The 20,140-nt window shown below is 45.7% G+C and overlaps 1 protein-coding gene across 2 annotated transcripts in view; it reads left to right on the top strand.

The window, feature by feature from the left end:
- The window catches only part of MACO1 (macoilin 1), a 349,950-nt gene that overhangs the window by 317,593 nt on the left and 12,217 nt on the right, over window positions 1-20,140 (top strand). For both annotated transcript variants that reach the window (XM_078682713.1, XM_078682714.1), the window contains exon 10: window positions 3,060-3,234. In XM_078682713.1, the coding sequence (XP_078538839.1) occupies window positions 3,060-3,234 (175 nt within the window). The remainder of the gene's footprint in view (window positions 1-3,059; window positions 3,235-20,140) is intronic.

Genomic DNA, 20,140 nt, shown 5'->3' with positions numbered 1-20,140 from the left:
TGAGGGAGAATGAGCGATAGGCGGAAGACGCGCTCTGTGGTGGGGGAGAGGGGAGCGTCTTGTTGGCCAATTGAAATGCGCTTTTAATCATCTTCGCTGGGTCAACGGCTGTGTTGAAGCGCGCGCTTGGGAGAGCAAGCCCGCGAGGAATGCGCTTTACTGTGCGCGTAACAACGTGCTCTATGCCACCAAAAAGCTGTGGTCTGCTTTTTAAAGCCCCACTTACTAAATGTCTCGCCAGAGCAGCGCATGCGCTGGCTCAGGCGAGACCTAAAAAATGGACTCTCGAAGATTTCTGGAGGCCGCAAAGGACCTGTGATCTCAAGCCCACAGTAGCATAATGTTCCATTGGCTCTCATAGACCCGGTTATGATTATAGTCCTTTACCGCATAAGCACTGTGAATCTATTTGGGAACCTGTGGTAATAATTTGTTTTGTTTTTTTGTTAGCAGTCAATAAAATCCTGTTTTTGAAAGTAATATCTGAAAACCTACCTAACGTTGGGTTTGAGTGAGATTACAGTGTGCAACCCGTAGTGACTTCAAAATGTGCTACTACCCCCTGGATTAAGCTTCGATAACTCATCCTAATTTCCCTTGCAGAGGCGAGCGTAGAAATGCGGTAATTTGTTGATCTATATCTACCTCAATTCAATTGAATTGGGACACCAATGGTATACAACGGTACACGCCACGTATACTCCCTGATAACCAATGACTGCTGCAGGACCTTTAGAAGTTCAATTACCAAGTATGGTTAGATAATAAATAAAGCTATTACTCAATACCAGGCGTAAAGAAGCCCGTTTCTAAAATGGCTAGATAGCATTTGAAAAGCATAGTCAAGTTACAACCGTTTCAACCAGCTTATTGCCTTAAAAGACTGTAACCATGCAGGGAGCATCGTAGGAGTACAATTTAATAATATCAACATCTGTTTAAAGATGCATTACATCTCCAGACCTTCCAACTCACACCATGCAACAGTGTGCCACATGATATCGCCTGTCCTCACACGGTGGGAGGGAAGCTGCTGGAGACCACTGCACAATAGTTTCTTTTCAGCTGTTTTGGGAGGCTCTGAGTAGCTGATGTCAATTAAGAAGTGTGAAAAGACCCCAGGACATCGTCTGCAGCTCAGCAAGCTTTTGTTACTTGTTTTTTGTTGTTTTTTCCTCAAGCGGAGGCATTCAAGGGTGGGTGCCTGGACAGAGTGCCTCTTACAGAAGCAGTTCTCGGCATGAAGCCCGCCCCTTTCAGGGCCACGCCTCCGCCACAAACGGTGAAATGTAATTGATTCTGCACAGGGTTTTAGGGTAGCAGGCAAGTGGCGCTCGGGCAGGTAACTTTACAGGATACTGACAGAATGGGGAACAAAAGCGTGTGGGGCTGCCAGGTCAGAGGAAGAACCAACACCCCTGAATGAGGGAAGAGCTAATAGCCCTTCGCCAAACAAACATGAACAATCCTGGGCACAGGTATAGACTCAATAGTTAGTACAATTTTGGAAATATGATGCAGTCGACACCGGTGGTTTTCTTATTGTTTGTTATGTGAAGATGTTCAAGAGGAAAACAACGCCAGCCGACACGTTTTTCGTCAACAGGTCAATGCCTGTGACTCTTCAGGGCTTAAAACGCGAAGTACAGGTATTGAAAGACCGGTGAGAATTCCAACCCGGTGCACGGGTGTCGAGGCAGACGTGGTTTGGCTGTCTGGTAATGATGAGATAAACGGGCGGGTACGTCCGTGTGGGTGTGGAGCCTGGTGGTGCAGGGTCCACGTCGTTGCTCGTCTCTGGCGAGAGACGTACCCGCCCGTTTAATCTCATCATTACCAGACAGCCACACCACGGCTGTCTCGACACCCGTACACCGCGTTGGAATTATCACCGGTCTTTCAATACCTGTACTACGCGTTTTAAGCCCTGAAGAGTCACAGGCATTGACCTGTTGACGAAACACGTGTCGGCTGGCGTTGTTTTCCTCATGAACATTTTCACATAAACAACCCTTAAGAAAAACACCGGTGTCGACTGCATCATATTTCCAAAATTGTATTAACTATTGAGTCTATACGTGTGCCCAGGATTTGTTCACAACGGTGAAATGTATTAAGTTGGCAGGTCTGCAACTCAAATTTTTATTAGTATAATTGAATAGAAATAAACTCAGTATAGCTAGAGAAATACACGAAGACTAAAAAATACAGCTACATTAAATTGAAATACGTGGTGGTAAAATTGGGGAAATTACATGAAGAGCAAGGAATTTTGCATCAAGCTTGTAATTGAACTATAAAATGTAATTGTTGAGTTAACCACAGCTTTGCCGTTTTTTGCTGTGCTGTCTGACAACTTTGGATCAAAAGTGAAGATTTTTTAAAGCCCGTTCTGTCTTTTTAACATATTAAGTGCTTGGTCATTGTACAGAAGGGTGGTGAGGTCCTACAAAGTGTGCTAGGCTAATAATTAACGTGATTGATGCAGGAGGAGTGTATGTGTTTTTAAAATTCCATATTAAAGTGCACGCACAATTGTCCACCATTTTATGAGCTTTATTGTTATTTTGATGTGCTTTTTTCTTTATTACTGGATGGATTGCTGAACAATTCGTTTTAATAAAAACAGGGCTAACAAATCATTCAATGTACCCATTCCCTCGGTTTTACTTTTTTACATTTCTTTTACTAAATGCAGTTCTTATTACACCTGCTAGATTGCTGGGTAATGCACAAATGTGAATTCATAAGGTATCAACAAAAAAACTCTTGCTGCTGGTATGGCTGGGTCTTCACTGGCACTCTCATGAAAGTGTTGTACACACGCAACTCTGTAACTCTTCAGGCTCAAAAGTTAGATTGTTTTGACTTGAAAAATGGCAGTAGCAAGCAGTATTGAAAAACGTATTTTTCAACATGTAAAGAATTAATTACTGTAGGGTCTTTGTGTAGCACCCAAACAGTGGATTGTGCATGAAACTGCCGTAGATACATTTTCTATTACATTTTAGGTACACTAAAGACCACCATCATGATGAAACTTTTTTTTTACTTTTCAGGAATTGCGTAAATATAAAGAAAACGAAAAAGATACAGAGGTGTTAATGTCAGCACTTTCAGCAATGCAGGATAAAACACAGCACTTAGAAAACAGCTTAAGCGCAGAGACCAGAATCAAATTGGATTTGTTTTCTGCGCTAGGTGATGCAAAACGACAGCTTGAAATTGCCCAAGGTAAGATCTTTTTACTTTAATATGTAATTAAAATTCACTGTCGATTATGCTGCTAAACCTCTCTAATGCTTAAACAGTGGTCTGTAGATTGTGTGGCCTTTAATGGTTTTACAAAAGAAAGGGCCATGAATCATAAAGCAACCTTTACTTCTTCTAATGTTCGATTAACAGAAAATTTTGTTTAATATTGAAACCAGGCGTACGACTCCTTTTAAGTCTACGAGGCTTTCAGGAAGTCTCATGTCCTCGCTCCTTTCTCCCTCCCTTTCCACAGTGCTTCTTTTATCTACCACTCCTTCAATTGTCTTTTTCACCCTCTAAAATGTCCCTTTATGCCATCTGTCGTCCAAGCACCTCATCTCTTCTTCCATATCCCTTACTTTGACACATTTTCATTTGTTCTTCTTGGCCTAACGATCTGTCCTTAACTCAGTCCATTATCAGCCTCTCAGTCCCTTCTGTCCGCTGTGCTTCACTGCCACTGCATTATCCATGGGAAAAGAGGCACATGGGAGGTCAGGGTGTGAATCAGAGAGACAAGGTATGGTGATGGCACATTGGGGGTTCACCATGGGATCCTGAATAACATTTTCTATTGGAAAAAATATTTGAGACTTTTGGTGCCAAGAAATATCAGTCAGTCTTTAGTGTCAAGTTCCATCTTGAGATGAGATAATCTGTGTTCTCGAGACACTGGCCATTGCCACATCCGCTCCTATTCCTTGGAAGTGTATCACAGAGTTGTTGCTTGAGATGCAGGATACGATGAAGTCACTTGCAAACATGCCAAATAAAGTGTAGTCTGGACACTGTCAGCATTCCAGCAAAATTGCCATATTGGACATTTGAAAAGACGGCAAGTGAAATCGCCCTTTAGCTGAAGAATTCTTGGAGACCCACATAATATTTGGATTGGCCAATTCAAATTAACTGAAATCCTCTCTGGAAATAAGTATATTTAAACCTTTTGAAATATATTCACTCTGCAGAGCATAGTTGAGTGGACTGTGACCAAACAACACGACTCACCTGTTTATGACTGGGCCAAGTCTGCGGAGTTTGTAGATGGGATGTTTTCCATCTTGTGAAGATTTCAGCAAAAAATACTTTGCGGAGGCGCTGGTGAGCGCACGGCAAAATGGCTGCACTGTAGTGCAGCTCTGCCAGTTGAGAGCTCATTATCCGTTTATAATCATCGAGTTCGCTAATATAACAGGATGCAACCAATCGGCAGCTGGTGGTGAGAAGGCACGACAGAGCAGGCACAGCTATGGGAAGCCACAAGATACTGGAGGACGGGCTGCGACAGGAGGCCGCGCCAGCTAAGATGGCGGCAGTCGGACAGAACAGCGGTGCCTCTCATGACCTGGCATTGAAGGAAAAGCGGTGCTGCTGGGAAATTTGCAGGGCTTTCCTCGACGACGACAGTGGCCAGACAGGAGAGGACAAATGATGAGGTGAGAAGCTAACGGGCCCCTGAATAATCGGATGAAAGCTGCAGGCGGTGGTGCAGCCGGGTAGCATAGCCAGGGACAGCGCGGTGGAGAGAGACCGCCTCCGGCACTTAGCCCAACGCAATTCAGGACTGCCCTGGGGGACCTAACGTGGTTGCGCTAGCCGCAGTGGCATTGAGTTCAAGAGCAGGGCGAGGCACTGTGGGTCAGAAGTCTTGCCAAGGAGAGCGAACAGAAACCGGCTGTGACCTTCGGAGGTGGCACGCCGGTTGTCTCCAGATAGCAAGTCGGCACGGAGTGCTAAGCGGGGCTGCGGTGGGCCGATAGACCTCGAAGAGAACCTCCTTGACGATGGGCGGAGCAGCTGAAAGCACTTTCCTGAATCTCTGGGATTGTTTGCGACCCCCTGGATTGGGGGGCGGAAACTGGCTGCTGCCTCTGGTGGTTTGCCACGCATTGGGCTTCGGGCTCCAGGGCGGGTTGCGGCCATTGCAGAGGGAGGAAAGGAGCTCCATTAGACCAAGGAGAAATGCCCTTATCCGGGAGGCGGCAGCAGCGGAAGAGAACGTGAAGGAGACAGTTGGCAAGAGCGCTGGTGAAGACACTAGGAGCAATCAAAATTGATGCAGCTTCAAAAACGACAAATAAAAACATAACTAACAAATAAAAAGCCTGTACTAAATGTAAGCGAACTGCAGCAATATGGTGAGGGCTACTGCCAAGAGCAAGGCTCACATCTACAGCGCAAGAGGAGGCCAAGAGCAGCAGATAGACAACAACTAGATACTGCCCATTAAGGGTTGGAACAGACGCGGGGGCTGCGTGTGGCTCAATGCCTGGGACTCGGTGAGTAGACATGGGAACCTTCTCTGAGGACATGTGTGAAAAACAGTATTCCCTGCTCTAAGGAACAACGTCGACAAAGAGGGTTCCCATGGGGTAAACTGATAAAGCTCAGTGTAAGCTCACATTTGAGCCCAGGAAAAGCAAGAGAAACCCTCCAGATAAAGACCCTGAGCCAGAACCGGACAATACGGGCCAGAGTGCAGCTACACTGAAAAGTACATTATTGGCAATGCAGCAGAGTCTACACTTCATAGGCGGGAAAATAGACCGATTGAACCTGCGCATGGACCACCTGGCCAATAAGTTGGAACAGCATGCAACCAGACTCGCAGAAACTGAGCAAAGAATCTCCACCGCTAAAGACAATGTCCAGACACTGCAGGGCAAACATCTGAACATAGAAAAAGTACTTGAGATCATTAAGCCAAAAAACGAAGATTTAGAAGACTGGTCACTGCAAAATAACTTGCGTATAGCTGGAATACCAGAAACGACCAATACTGGGAACATGGCACTGAAGCAATGTCTAGTGTTATGGTGGTTGAGAGAGCACACCGCTCGTTGGTGCCTCGCCCCCCTGCCTGGAGCTGTGCCGAGGCCAACCATCACCCGACTACTCAAATACAGAAACCGGGACGCGTTCCAGAAACTTGCACAAGCCAAGGAGGAAATAAACTATCAAGGGAACCTAGTGTTGTTTTTCCTGGATTTCACGGTGACGGTGCAGGCGGCACGAAAGTAATATCTGCCGGTCGAAAAGAAACTATAAGCCGTGAAAATAACGTACGCCATGCTGTATCCCGCAAAGCTTCGAATTGCACACCAAGGCAAATCCAAGATGCTCCAGTCCCCTCAGGCTGCGATGGACTATGTTGACAAGATATGCTCCAGAAAAATGCAGACGCAACTAACTTGGAAGACTAGAATTGACCTGAGTGGTGTCTGGTCGCTAGTCCGCCTGGAAGTCAATTCTATAGATTGTATGTGAACTTGATGCTGAGTGGTGAAGATGGGTTGAAATACTTAATGCCAAGAAGGTGAGGGGGGCGGGAGCTTTTTTCGGAGGGACTCCTTCTCTACAGCCAAGCGGCATACTGTCTGATTACTAGGGCAGTATTACTGCTCTCGACCACCCCTGTACAGCAGAGAGACCTGGGCACCCAGTGGCCCTACACAGGTGCATCCCATTAGGTTATGAGAGATAGACTAATAATGCAACTATTGACTAATAATTGCTACTATGGCGAGATCTTTAGCATATTTTGGGAGGCTGAAGTGGTGGGGGTGGGAAGTTGACTTTCTTGAAATATTTTTGCTTTCTGCAGCTCTACCGTGTGCATAGAGGGGTGGTAGCTCGAAGACAGATCAGACATAGCAGTACAGTCCCTGTTTATAGAGAGACAGGATGAATAGAAATAGGGAGGCTCACACTATCACACTGTTAACCTGAAATGTGCGAAGCCTGACTAACCGTCAAAAAACACGTCGGGTATTAGCATACCTGGACAGACACAATGTGCAAATAGCCCTACTCCAGGAGAAACACTTAGCAAAGACCACAGAAGGATCAGTGGGAGCAAGGTGGGCGGGGGCCAGATTGGCATCATCGTATTCTACATACTCAAGGGGGTGCTGATACTGGTCAAGAAGGGAGTTTTGTTCACTGTCACTCATGAACACACAGATGAGCAGGGTCGATATGCAATCTTGCAGGGATCATTGACCAGGACACTAGTCACCATGGTTAACATATATGGGCCTAACACGGACGACCCCTCCTTCTACACTAACAGATGGAACTTGTTCAAGGACCCACCTAAGTCGGAAATACTCTGGGGTGGAAACCTAAATCCGACATTAGATGTGACGATCGTCACTTCCACCTGGCTCAAGCTCCAAGAGCACTAAAAGACGGGATGGTAGACTTCAATATGGTGAATGATTGGGGGGTGCATAACCCAGAGGGCCTTGAGAGCATGTTCATCTTGGCTATGCATGCCAAGTGGTCCTGACTTGATTACTGGATGACAACCAGAACGGCTAGCAACTGGGTGACTGACATACAGCAGCTTGCATGGGCACTGTCGGACTACAATCCAGTTAAACTGCTGATTGAGATTTCCACATACCCCCTCCCCCAATTCACATGAAGGTTGAGGTCATCCACTTTGCTGGATATGTTCTATAAGGAGACAGTCCGGAAGTCCAGCCGCAAATATTTTTATATTAATTAGAACTCCGTTACGGAAGCAGGAACTCTTAAGGGAAACCTTCAAGTTTATGATAAGGGGAATTTGTATAGGCACTACTCTGGGGATACTAAAGACATTCAAACGTAGATTACCAGATTTAAAACAACAATCCAGCAATCAGAAAGTGAGTACGAAAGCAGGCCCAGCAATGCCACTTTGACAGCCATTAGAGATCACATATTAAGCTATCAGGATCTGGTTCAGAGGGCACGTGGCACGCTTTTACGAAGAGGGCGGAAGACCTGGGAAGACAGCGGCAGCCAAACTGAGACCTAGCCGGGGTCATGACACAGGTGATAAAAATAGTAGATGATAATGGGGTGGGACATTATGATACACCAGGCATCCTAAAGGAGTTCATGGATTTCTATGGGACCATGTACACCACGCATGCATCGTCTAAGACAGTTGAGATAAATTCATTCTTATAAGACATTGTCCTGGCATGGCTTTTGCCAGGACAACGAGAATATCGGTCACAACCTATAGAGTTGAATGATGTGCTTGAGGGTATAAGGTCTCTACCCAACTGGAATGCTCCAGGTCCAGACGGACTAACTGGTGAATTCTATCAAGAATATGTGGATATGATCCCCCCCGCCCCCATCTCCATGCAATGTATATGGAGTCGTACAATAAGCAAATTCTCCCTATGACGCTGCATGATTCCCTGATAGCCACCTTGCTCAAGCCAGATAAAAAGTCGGAGCGATGTGACTCCTACAGACCCCTTTCACTCATCAATGTAGATGCAAAACTTTTAGCGACGATCCTCGCCTATAGATTACAACCACTAATGCTGCATGTCGTGCTAACAGACCAGTTCGGATGTCTTCCAACGCGATCAACTGCTCAGAACCTGTGCATGATATTTGCGCTTCACACCAGTTGACCCTAGAAGAAGTGGCAATACTGCTGGACGCCACCAAGGCATTTGATTCAATAGAATGGGAGTACCTTTTTACGATCCTGCAGCGCTTGAATATCCCAGATGGGTTTGTGAGGTCGATTAAACTATTATATACAGATCCGATGGCAAGGGTCCGTGTAAACGGCATACATCGCCGGTACTGCACATATATAGAGGCACCAGACAAGGTTGCCCTCTCTCACCACTCCTCTTTACAATAGAGATGGAACCACTGGCATGTGTTGTGCGCAAGAGGCATGCAGAGGTGGCGCTCAGATTGAGCCAGCGTCCAATACGAGTGCCATTATATGCAGATGACATGGTCCGGTACTTCATGAAACCATGTACACATCAGTCGCCACTTCTAAGGGAGTATTTCCGATTTGAACGGTATTCTGCTCTCAGTGTTTACTGGGAAAAATTGTATGTGATCCCGTTGACAATGTGTACACAGCCTCAAGATTTAGACTATCCGTTAAAGTGGTGTACAGATCCGATTAAATATCTGGGGGTGCGATCCATCATGAGCCCGAGAGAGTGGTCAGGGAAAACTATGGTCCAGCCATGGATAGGCTGGAGGAACAAGTGGAAAAGTGGATAAGCTGGTTATTGTCCTTTGCAGATAGTGGCCATAAGGAAAATGGTAATACTACCACGGTTCCTCTTTTTTTCAGCAACATTCCCATTGAGTTACCATAGACCCTCTTCAAAAAATTGCAGACGCAGTTGATTTGTCTGCCGTGTGCAGGAAAGCAGCCCAGAATTGCTTGGCAGGTGCTGGTACTGCCGTATGAACGGGCTTGGTTTGGCACACCAGGTCTTTATTTGTATTTTGTGTGCAAGTGCAATATGTGCACTACTTGTATCAACCTCCAGCTTTTGCTTCTCATCCAGCAGAAAGAGCGCACCCCATACTGCTATGAAATATTGTCCTCCACACCCACAGGGTGCCCCACGCACCGAGATAGACACATTTCACTGCACCATAGCAGCATGGCATACATTAGGTGCGAAACACACAAATTGCCCATATATGCACCTTCACTTCCCCTGGGATATCATCCGGCCCTCTCAGAGTCACAAGACGAGGGCAGTCTATCGACCCATAAACAGGTGAGCATTACGACAACGGGGGACATGTATTTGAACAGGGATTCATAGAAATTGGGGCTTGGCCTTCATAAGCAATAAGTCCCTGCTATTCCGTCCAGGGGAGGAGCCACCTATCTCGTGATACTTCGAAGACTCTTCCAGGACAACAATGTGCAATCATCCGGACCCAACACTAGGCGGCGATCTATGCTATAGATATGAATGTCAGCAGCCCTACATGCCAAGAACAGATGCATACTGGTAAGTAGCATATTCAATCCCATGTTCCCTGATGAGCCCCCTGCTCTTGATGCGCTACAGATACTATTTACTAGCCCAACCCGCAAAAACATGGTCACTAAACTGTATAATGCTATACAGGCGGACAGTTCAGTGCGCTCAGACACGGCACTAAGGAGATGGAACCGCAGCTAGACACGCCTCAGACATGGGAGGAATGAGTATCCTGCTGTACACTTACTGAACTACTGACCCCCCCCCACCCAATTGCAATTTATGACTCGTACATTTTAAATATCTGCAGCAAATGTACAACACTCCTGCAAGGCTCTGTAGATATGGTCCCGCGTGAGGAGGCGCAATGTCAGAGGTATGGGGAACAGAATGCAGATTTCATACATCTAGCATGGAAATGTGCAGATATCCAGGGATTGTGGCTGAAGGTGGTAGGGGAACTGGGTTTGATGATGGGAACTTGGGAGACTGCAGGATTCAGGTATGTTTGCTGGGACTGCTCACGAAGCTAAAATCTCAAGAACACCGGTTTGTGTCAGTGGCACTTCTGCTGGCCAAGAGGCTGGTGGCGGTACACTGGGGCCAACGCAATGTTCCAAAATAGCAGCAATGGTTGCAAGATATGATATATTGTAGAGATACACTAACAATGTACGCAGAGGAACTGCCTGTGGCATCATGGCCAACGGACATAGGGCCCCCCTCGCTACATACATACTTGGCTGCCACTGTGTTGCTGCTAGCATCTGGTGCACATGACTTCCTCATTGTTCTTTCAGCCTCTGTTTGTTCCACTGAAGGGGAAAAAAATATATATATGCTCAATGCATATGAGCTGAAGAATCTATGCAAGCATAGATCACCATCTACTGTTAGGTCCGAATGTTTGAACTTTGTTTTTGTTCAAATAAGTCTTTCCAGTCGCGAGGTAGGTGACTCCTCCTTTCGGTGATAGTGCACATGGGCATCGACTCCATCCTTAGATTGTTTTTTTCCACCATCGGGTTCGGATGTGTTTTGCTGCGCTCCGGTTCGGCACCATTTCTTGAACCCTTTCAGCTCGCAATCCATATCCTTGACGGCATTGTTATCGACCGCAATTCCCTATTCATCGCGTATTGTCTCAACTGTAAAATCTTATATCGGAAAACTCGTGGAAGGCCGTCGGGCCTACTCGCGCCAACCGTTCTAGCAGGTGATGGAACAGACTCCATTCAAGTTATGTCCCAGGTGTTGTGCTAAATTTCTACGCACCGACTTGCACGAAATGTGCAACCTCTGTCTGTCCCTGGAACACCACGAGAAAGACTGCGGCGCGTGCTGATCGTTCTAATCGAAAAAGACTCCTAGTGATCGTTGGACTCGACGCCACCAGATGCAACAGCAAAGCGGCTCCCCACCGGACATCTCCGATGAAGAGTCCGACTCTGAACATCATGCCTAAGGAGCCGAAGTAGAGGAAGAACATTTCTCCGTGTTCGAGGACGACTCGGACATCGAAGAAGAGGAGCAAGTTACTCCTGGTCAGAGTACCGTGAGTAAAGCCAACCCCTTGCCCCCCCACACACACAACCTAAGACAAAAGCTCCGGTCCCTCCTCTGCCTTCGAGCCGAGGTCGGCACCGACAAAAGGTTTCCCTTTTTTTTTTTTTAATATCTTTATTAAGATTTTACAACAACTGTATTTTAACCCACGCCCCTCACCCCCCTCCCTCCCGGGCAGACAAGTGTGCCATAATAAGAAAAATTAGTGCAGGTTAACACCAAAAGAAAGAATATACACACAGTGCAAACTGTACATATTAAAAGGGATACTTGGAAAAATAACATGAGTAATTCGTAACAATATCACAAAAAAAAGAGGACACACTACTAATCTAGCCAGTAATGCCCTTATATGCTTATACTAATACTACAATTTTCGACCTCACTCCGAGCAGCCTAAAGATTGACGCCAAGCAATCAGAGGGGACCAGATTTTATACCCTTTTTCCGTCGTTTCCTGCCCTTGCGTTTATAGATAGCAATTTCTATATTAGCCAAAGCGAGAAATCTCGCTAGCCATTGTTGAAACGTGGGGGCATCAGTCTCACGCCATACGGAGGCAATGCAGAGCCTGAACACTGCCATTGCAATAAAGGTAAGTTCATGGCCTACATTAGAGCCTCCGGGGTCTGCAGCCCCCAATAAAATAACCCCATTAGAAAATACAATTGTAGTATTTAAAATTCTATATAGAAATTTCTCTATCTCTCGTTTTAACAGCTTTTAGTCCCTCGCAGGTAGAAAAAATATGTATACAATCTGCACAATATAGCTTGCACCTGGGGCAGCATCTACTCAATCCGGTCCACCATTTTGCAATTCTATCAGGAGTGTAGTACAGAAAAAAGCATGTTTTAAAAAATTGTGCCTGGAGCTTGGTCGACATTAAAATTGTTTGTGACAATTCATAAGCATAGTTAAACTCATTATTTGAAATTCCTGCTTTCTCTGACCATTTCTGCGATATTTTTTCCATATCATCAGGAAACATAGCGTTATTGGCTAAGTAAATGCCCCCAATCTTATTCCTTATGCCAGATAATAATGTGTCTATTAAATTTACTTTACCAATACCTCCCTTCCCACCTGTCTTACGTGTCAAAAAATCTCTAATTTGGAGATATTTAAAAAAGTCGCGCCAGTCCACCCCAAATTTATTTTTCAGTTCTTCGAAAGAATAGATCCCTACAGAGGAGAAGAGACAGCCTACCTGTGTAATTCCTGCCCCATGCCATTTAAGCATATAATTATCATTAAAAATGGCTGGGAGATCAGGATTATTTTTTAAGGGAGTATAAAACGAGAATCTTCCTATCCCAAACATTTTCCTGATATGTTTCCATACTTTAAGCCCATTGAGTAATGTTTTAAATTTAACTTTTTTGAAGTGGCTGTCATGTAAGTGTCTCCACCAATATCCACTACTCTCCCTTCCTAGCACCAATTGGAAGGTGGAAGGCGTAGGGGCTACCCCTTCTCCCTCTGCCCAGTTATTCTCCAACAGTTCTTTGCTGTATAACAGAACAGTTGCCCAATAGTATGCCTGCAGATTCGGGAGACCTAGCCTACCACGTTCTTTTTGGAGAATAGGGAACTGCTGGGCTCGCCATGGTTGTGAATATGCCCAGATAAAGCTGGACAATAGCCGATCAATTGACTTAAACCAGGTTGTCGAAAATTCTAAAGCAGATTGTTCTAAATAAGTATAGAATTTTGGGGAGGAAGACCATTTTAATCGCGTTTACTCTGCCTATAATAGAAAGATGTAAATTATCATGACGTTTAAGGTCTTTCTGGATTGCAGCAGTCATCGGTTTCAGATTAATATTGACCAGATTATCAAGATCAGATGTTATACAGACCCCAAGATAGGTTGCTTGGTCCACCACCCGTACATCTCTCATCACGCATTTTTTATTTAGAACAATCTGAGTTTTCCCCTGATTAAGTGCGTATCCAGAAACTTCTCCAAATTGCTTTGCCTCATTCTCTATTGCGGGCATGGCCAAATTTGGATCAGTTGTCACAATAGCGATGTCGTCCGCATAGGCTAATGTTTTAGTAGGAAAACTATTAGAAATAACCGGCTTAATTGCGCTTCCTCCACCAATCGCCTTAAGAAATAATCAATATAAATTGCAAAGAGCAATGGGAAACATGGGCAGCCTTGTCGTGTCCCCCGTGTTATTACTATTGCTTCTGTTAGATTGCCATTTACCATTACTACGGCCTTAGGACTTGCATACAATTTACAGCCTGAATATAGCCTCCTTGGATCCCAATCCTGGACATTGCTGCCCAGAGGAAGTGCCAGGAGACCCTATCGAACGCTTTTTCCGCTTCCAGCAAAACCAGCGCCATAGGGTCCCCTGCCACCTCCCTACCATCAAACAGAGTAATTACTCGGTGAATATGATTGATGGTGGATCTACCACGAATAAAGCTGTGCTGGCTTGGAGAGATTACTTTATGAATTAATGGGGCAATACGATTGGCCAGGACTTTCGCATACATTTTAGGGTCTGAATTGATAAGGGTAATGGGGCGGTATGATCCAAGCTGTTCAGGATTTTTTTTTGGGGGAAAGACGATTATCTTTGCCCGGGATCAAGAGTTTGGCGGGCGCCCCCCCTTAAAAATATGCGTGATAAGATCGACCAAGACATTTTTGATCTGGCTTAAAAATACAGCATCAAATTATGATTGGATGCAATCTAGCCCAGTAGCTTTCCCTCAAGGTAGATTTTTAACTGCGCTTAATATTTCCTCCTCCGAGGGTGATTCCTCTAAGCTATTTGCATCCTCTGTATTGAACTTAACAAGCCAGAAGTTATCCAGGTAGTCCTCAATTCTTGCTTGATAGACCCCCCACCCCCCCGGGCTTCCGAATATAATTCTTGATAGAACCGCCAAAAAGCGCCTCTTATAAGTTTAGGATCCTCGATTCGAGGGCCCCTGAGATCCCTGAATTTCACGAATTAAGTTGGATGTGGCCTGTTGCCTCATACGCACGGCTAGCTGATGTCCTATTTGTTCATTGACTTCATAAAACATCTCTTTTTGGGCTAGTGCTTTTTTATTGCTTTTTCAGTGAAAATATAAAAAAATTGAGCTTTCACGATTGCCAATTGATTCTGCAGTTTTTCGGTTTCTTCCTTTCTATTTAGGTTATTGTCACTTGTACCACTTATAAGTTCTTCCTCAGACTTTCTAAGATTTTCTTGTAGCCCCTGCATAGCTGCCCTGGCTTGTTTATTATTTTTAAGAGAGTATAGCAAAGTCTCCCCCCGTATCCCTGCTTTCAGCGTGTCCCAGATGACTTCAATTGAGGCACTTCCCTCATTATCAGACAGGAAATTTGGGATCCACTCCCTCATATAATTACAATAATTCTCATCTAGCAGCAAAGCTTTCTCAAAGGTCCATGTGTTAAGTGTATTATTTCTAGTGTCTACTGCAAGAGAGCAGATAAGAGGATTATGATCCGAAAGGATCCGGGGTAATTTCGTTACCTGGCATTTTGATTTAATTGAGTTAGAGATAAAAAAGTAAGCGAGTCTCGCATGGGTGAGGTGTGGGTTGGAAAAATATGTAAACCCCGGGTCATTAGGGTTTGAAATCTGCCATCCATCAACTAGACCATGACACAAGCACAGTTGTTTCAGAGCCTTAAAACCTTGGGTTTACGCCATATGTAGTGCCACCCCTCATTTAGGGACCAAGTGCTGGGCAGATTAGTATTAAAATCCAGCAGACCATCAAAGGCAAGGGCCAGTGCATTAGTTCGTTTGAGATCTCTTCAATAACTGATGCATCATCATGGATGCTTCCATATATGGCACACAAGGTCAGCTTTTGCCCACTCCCATACTGACATTGTGTTATTGCCCAACGACCAAATTTATCAACTTTGGAATGATTAAGGGTGACCCCCTTACCCCTAGCTAAAATTGCGACCCCCCCTTACCCTAGCACCTTGTAATGTGGCACATAGCCGATATCCCAACGAATTAAGGATATGTCTTTGTGGCCTTTCGATATGAGTTTCTTGCAAACACACAATATTTGTTCCCCATGTTTGAAGTGCTACTATCACCGTTTGTCTTTTCTTAACATCATTTAGACCGCAGATATTCATGGATAATACTCTTAAAAGATCCATCTTATTAGATTAATGCATTCCGTGCTTATGAACACTATCACATTCTCCTTCACCTCCTACCCTTCCCTTTTTTAGTTACACCCTTCCTGCCTGCCCCATTCCCCTCTGTCCCCCCCACCAGCCCTACCCCCCACCCCCCTCCACCACTTTTGGAAGTTACCTGGCCGCGCCAGGGGTGTGACTTCCGACATACAGAGTCCCGTGAGCCCGCTGGGTCTCCCCCAACTTCTATCTTTTTCAAGAGACTCCTGAGACATTATGTTGTAAGATAAGCAAATTTTTTTCAGAAAGCAATTACTTCCCCGAGGAGAGAGAAGAGAGAAACCCCCCTCTACCTCACCACAAAAAGAAGGAAAAAAAAGCCCCCAAAACAAAATCAAACATGCTCTCCGCCACCCTTAGAAAAAGCCATGCAATAAGTCTTTGGGACAATAGCAACAACAATACTTCCAGTCCACGGCCTCAGAACCTATCTTGCTAAAGACAGTTCACTTAGGTTAGAGATATACTTGTGTTCCTAAGACATATTACTTTTTGTGTCCCGAAGGTTCCTCAAGTTATTTTTTTGTGCCTGTATCTCCGAGACAAAACTGCGGAGAGCCCCCTTAAATACTATTTCAGCCTGGCTAGTTTCTGGAATGGATCAAAAAGCTGCCGGAGCCTCCACCTACGCTCAGGTCATGTAAAAAAAGTTACTCCCTCGAATGTTTGTTTCTTTGTTGTCCTAGCCAGGTCAAACAAGGTTTGGCGGAGGATAAAATTCCCCAAAAATAAAAGCATTGCCCGCGGGTGTTGTGATGCGGATGCATGCTAGCCAGGAAACAGGGGAAACTTATGGACTCTTTGAACCTCCCTATCCAGGTCCCATGATTGCAGCTCTGGGAACGCTCCTTTTAGCAGGTTGATCATAAATTTCCTAGGATCATCTTTCTCTGCGCCTTCCGAGATTCCTATGAAGCGGAGGTTATTGCGTCTCTGCCGGTTTTCTTGTCCCTCCATCTTCCACATCAGATCTTTTACCAATCCCTTATGTTCAACATGCTGTGTCTGGAGTGTAGATACCTACTTTTCCAACTGCTCGGTCCTCCCCTCTACCATAGTCATTCGATCAGCTATGTCGGCACAGGTCTTCCCCACCTTTCTGACAGCCCCTTGCTGTTTTTTTAGCGGCCATGCGGGATAGTCGGTTGTCAGCCTTGACTTCATCCTGAAAGCTTTTTATGGACTTCAGAACAACTGACAAGGTGGCTTCACCCAGCTCCACCGTCTTACTGCTGTCACTACCGATGCCACTGCCGTCATTCGCTGGTACCCCCGAGGCCAGTATGAGAGGGGTATTAATATAATCCCACTTCAGCTCACTGGGGCTCTCATCCCCCTATAGGTCTTTCCCTCCCTGCACCCTGTCGCTGTTTCATTTTTTGTGTAGCCTTTTGGTGCCTTCTCTGGGTGCCGGTACTGTACCAATTCTTGCCGTCTTCCCCACTCGATGGGGAGATACTGCTGTCTGTTACTTCAGTTAGCGAGAAAAACTTGTCTTGATTATCTGGCGTCTTCTGACTCTAGTCTAGAAGTGAGTGAGCCACGTCCGGTGCTGGAGGGTGGTATTCCCGGTAGTATTTTTAGTCGGGGTTGTAGCACTCGTTTGCACAGATGTGCTACTGTGATTGCTTGCCACATTACCAGCGGAGCCAGCAGCTCCCTCTACCACTGCTGCCATGGTTACTTCCACTGGACCAACTAATGCGGAATTATCAGAGCCATCCTTTTAGTAAGCTGCAGACAGCCTGTTTAGCATTCCTGAGGTTTCCCACAGCTGCAAAACTAGTGGAGATTAAAGGTTGAGAGCTGTCGGTTGTTTTAGTTGTACGAGTGTTATTCCTTTTTTCTCCCCCCGTAGAATTAGTGGTTAAGTCTTTCTCTTGCAGGGGTTTACTCCCATTTTCCCCTTTCTCACCCCCTCCTCTACCTCTTGCACTCATGTTCGTGCTGTCCTGCTTTTTAGCCAAGCGTGTGAGTGCTAATGAGGTATTAGGCTGTACTGCGCCTTGCTGTGAGGGTATTGGAGCAATCTTACCCTTGCCTCCTCTCGCCCCTTTGCCAGTCATTCTCACTTGTGTGTCCTGCCGGGGAATGCGCTGGTTGAAGCCCTGTATCTCTGCCCTGCTTTCCACACCGCTACCTCCTCTGCTTCTGGAGCGGATCCTTTGTACGCCTCGTAATCGCCTCCTCTGTTCAACACAGAGAACAAACAGCTCATTCAGAAGCTTTCCATAGTAAAGATGCGCTTGGAAGGAGCTGCGCAGGTCAGCCCTCACCCAGGAGCTCCGAGCAGGCAGTGCGCCCTCGAGGCAGGGATAGATTGCGGCTATAACGACCAAAGGTGGGTTTTTCCCGGTTGCAGTTTTCAGCCGCATTTCTCTCATAGATTTTTCATCTTTAAGTGAGTCTGAAGTTTCACGATTGCTTTGGAGATTAATTATCGTGTCTCCAGTCTCAGTTGCGCTTCAATCAGGGGAGGCTCAGCGGTGCTCCCTCGCGACGCCGTTAGCTGTTCGCCATCTTGCCTCCCAAGCTAAAAAAAAGCTACAAAAGGTTTCCAACACCCCGCCTTCGGGCTTGGCTCCGAAACATAAAGAAAAGCCTTCCGGTTTGGGCTCGAACCGACCCCAGCTCGGTGCCACCCCAACACCTTCGGCACTGAAGCACAAGTCCAAGCCACAAAACCGGCACCAAAAGGCTCAGAGCCAAAACCTTCGGCGCCGAAACAGGCAACCAAGGATTAAGAGACTCCGTTGAAAGAACCTCGGCCCAATCAATCAATTTCGGATCTGAAACAGAAGAAGTTGGTGATTCACTCTGATACGGGGCATATTCAGGCCGCTATACCCAAAAATAGGAAATTGGATCTACCAGAGGACTACCACATTCCTCTAAAGATGAAAAATGTGGGTACTAACCCATCTCCTCCTTACATTACACCTACTTCTCCTATTAATCCTAATTTACTTATTTCACCTGAAAATTCACCACCACCACCAACTTCACCTAACCCACAAGATGATGGGGCTGGGGAGGACGATCAAGATCCCCCACAGGACACTGATGCTTGGCAGGACTATCACACTGATCCAGATCAAGATAATAATCCAGATTTGTATCCCTCCATGACCCTCCACACCAGATGATACATTGAGCTCCTAATCGGGCTTCTCAATACCACGGGGTGAAGTCACATTCAGAGACATTAGAGCAGGATTTCCTTTTTGAGACCCACCAACCCTACTTACATCAAAGGCCAGTTACCTTTAGACTCTCTTGTAGTATATAATGCTCGCAAGAGAGCCAATTCCCAAACATCAGGTGAAGCTCCTCCTCCAGATAAGGAGTCCAAGATCATTGACGCCTCAAGTAAAAGAGTCACTTCACAAGCAGCTAACCATTGGCGTATTGCCAATGTTCAAGCTTTTCTGGCTCGTTATGACAGGGCTCACTACGATGAGTTAGAGAAACTCATGCAGTTCTTACCAGACAAACATAAGACTAAGGCTAACTACCTTATTTAAGAGGGTAAGCTCATTATAAATACATCTATCAGGTGTGCCCTAGATGCGGCACAAACAGCAGCCCTTACAATTTACACCAGTGTACTGTTGCGAAGGCATGCTTGGTTGAGAATTTCAGGTTTCAAACCTGAGGTACAAACCTCCATCCTCAACTAACCCTTGGATAAGAAACATCTTTTTGGACCAGCAGTGGACACCTCGCTGGAAAAAATGAAAAAAGATACAGAGGTAGCAAAGTCCATGGGGCCTTTGCAGTCACCCACCAATAGGGGTTCCTTCCGCTGCTCCTTTTATAGAGGTGGCTCTGAAAACCTATACACGATACTGCCTCTTCTTACAAAGGTAATAATCAATCCCCCTCACCAACAGGTTACTTCAGAGGAGGTTTTAGAGGAAACAATGGTAAGGGAAGAAGCAGAGGCAACTCCACACGCTCCTCCCCCACCAGCAACAAACAGTAACTTCCATCCCATACCCCCTAATCATTCCACTCCTGTCGGGGGACGTCTCTCCCAATTTCTCTCTGTCTGGAACTCCATCATTTCAGACAAATGAGTACTGCAAACTATCCAATATGGTTACTGCCTGGAACTTGCAGCCAATCCCCCATATATCCTTCCAAGACCACATGCAATGTCATCAGAACATCTATCACTTGGTCTACACCACACACATTCACAAAACACTATTGTGTAGATGGGTTAGCATCACAGCAAGCTAGTGTGGGCCAGGCAGTTTTACTTACACTATTTCAGACGACTGCAACAGCTTCAAGTTATCCACCGCTCTGGGAGATAACTGCTCCGTAGTCTATCCTTAAGCAT

Source organism: Lissotriton helveticus, chromosome 3_1, assembly GCF_964261635.1.
Source record: "Lissotriton helveticus chromosome 3_1, aLisHel1.1, whole genome shotgun sequence".
NCBI classification, from domain to species: domain Eukaryota; kingdom Metazoa; phylum Chordata; class Amphibia; order Caudata; family Salamandridae; genus Lissotriton; species Lissotriton helveticus.
This window is presented reverse-complemented; position numbering and strand designations above follow the sequence as displayed.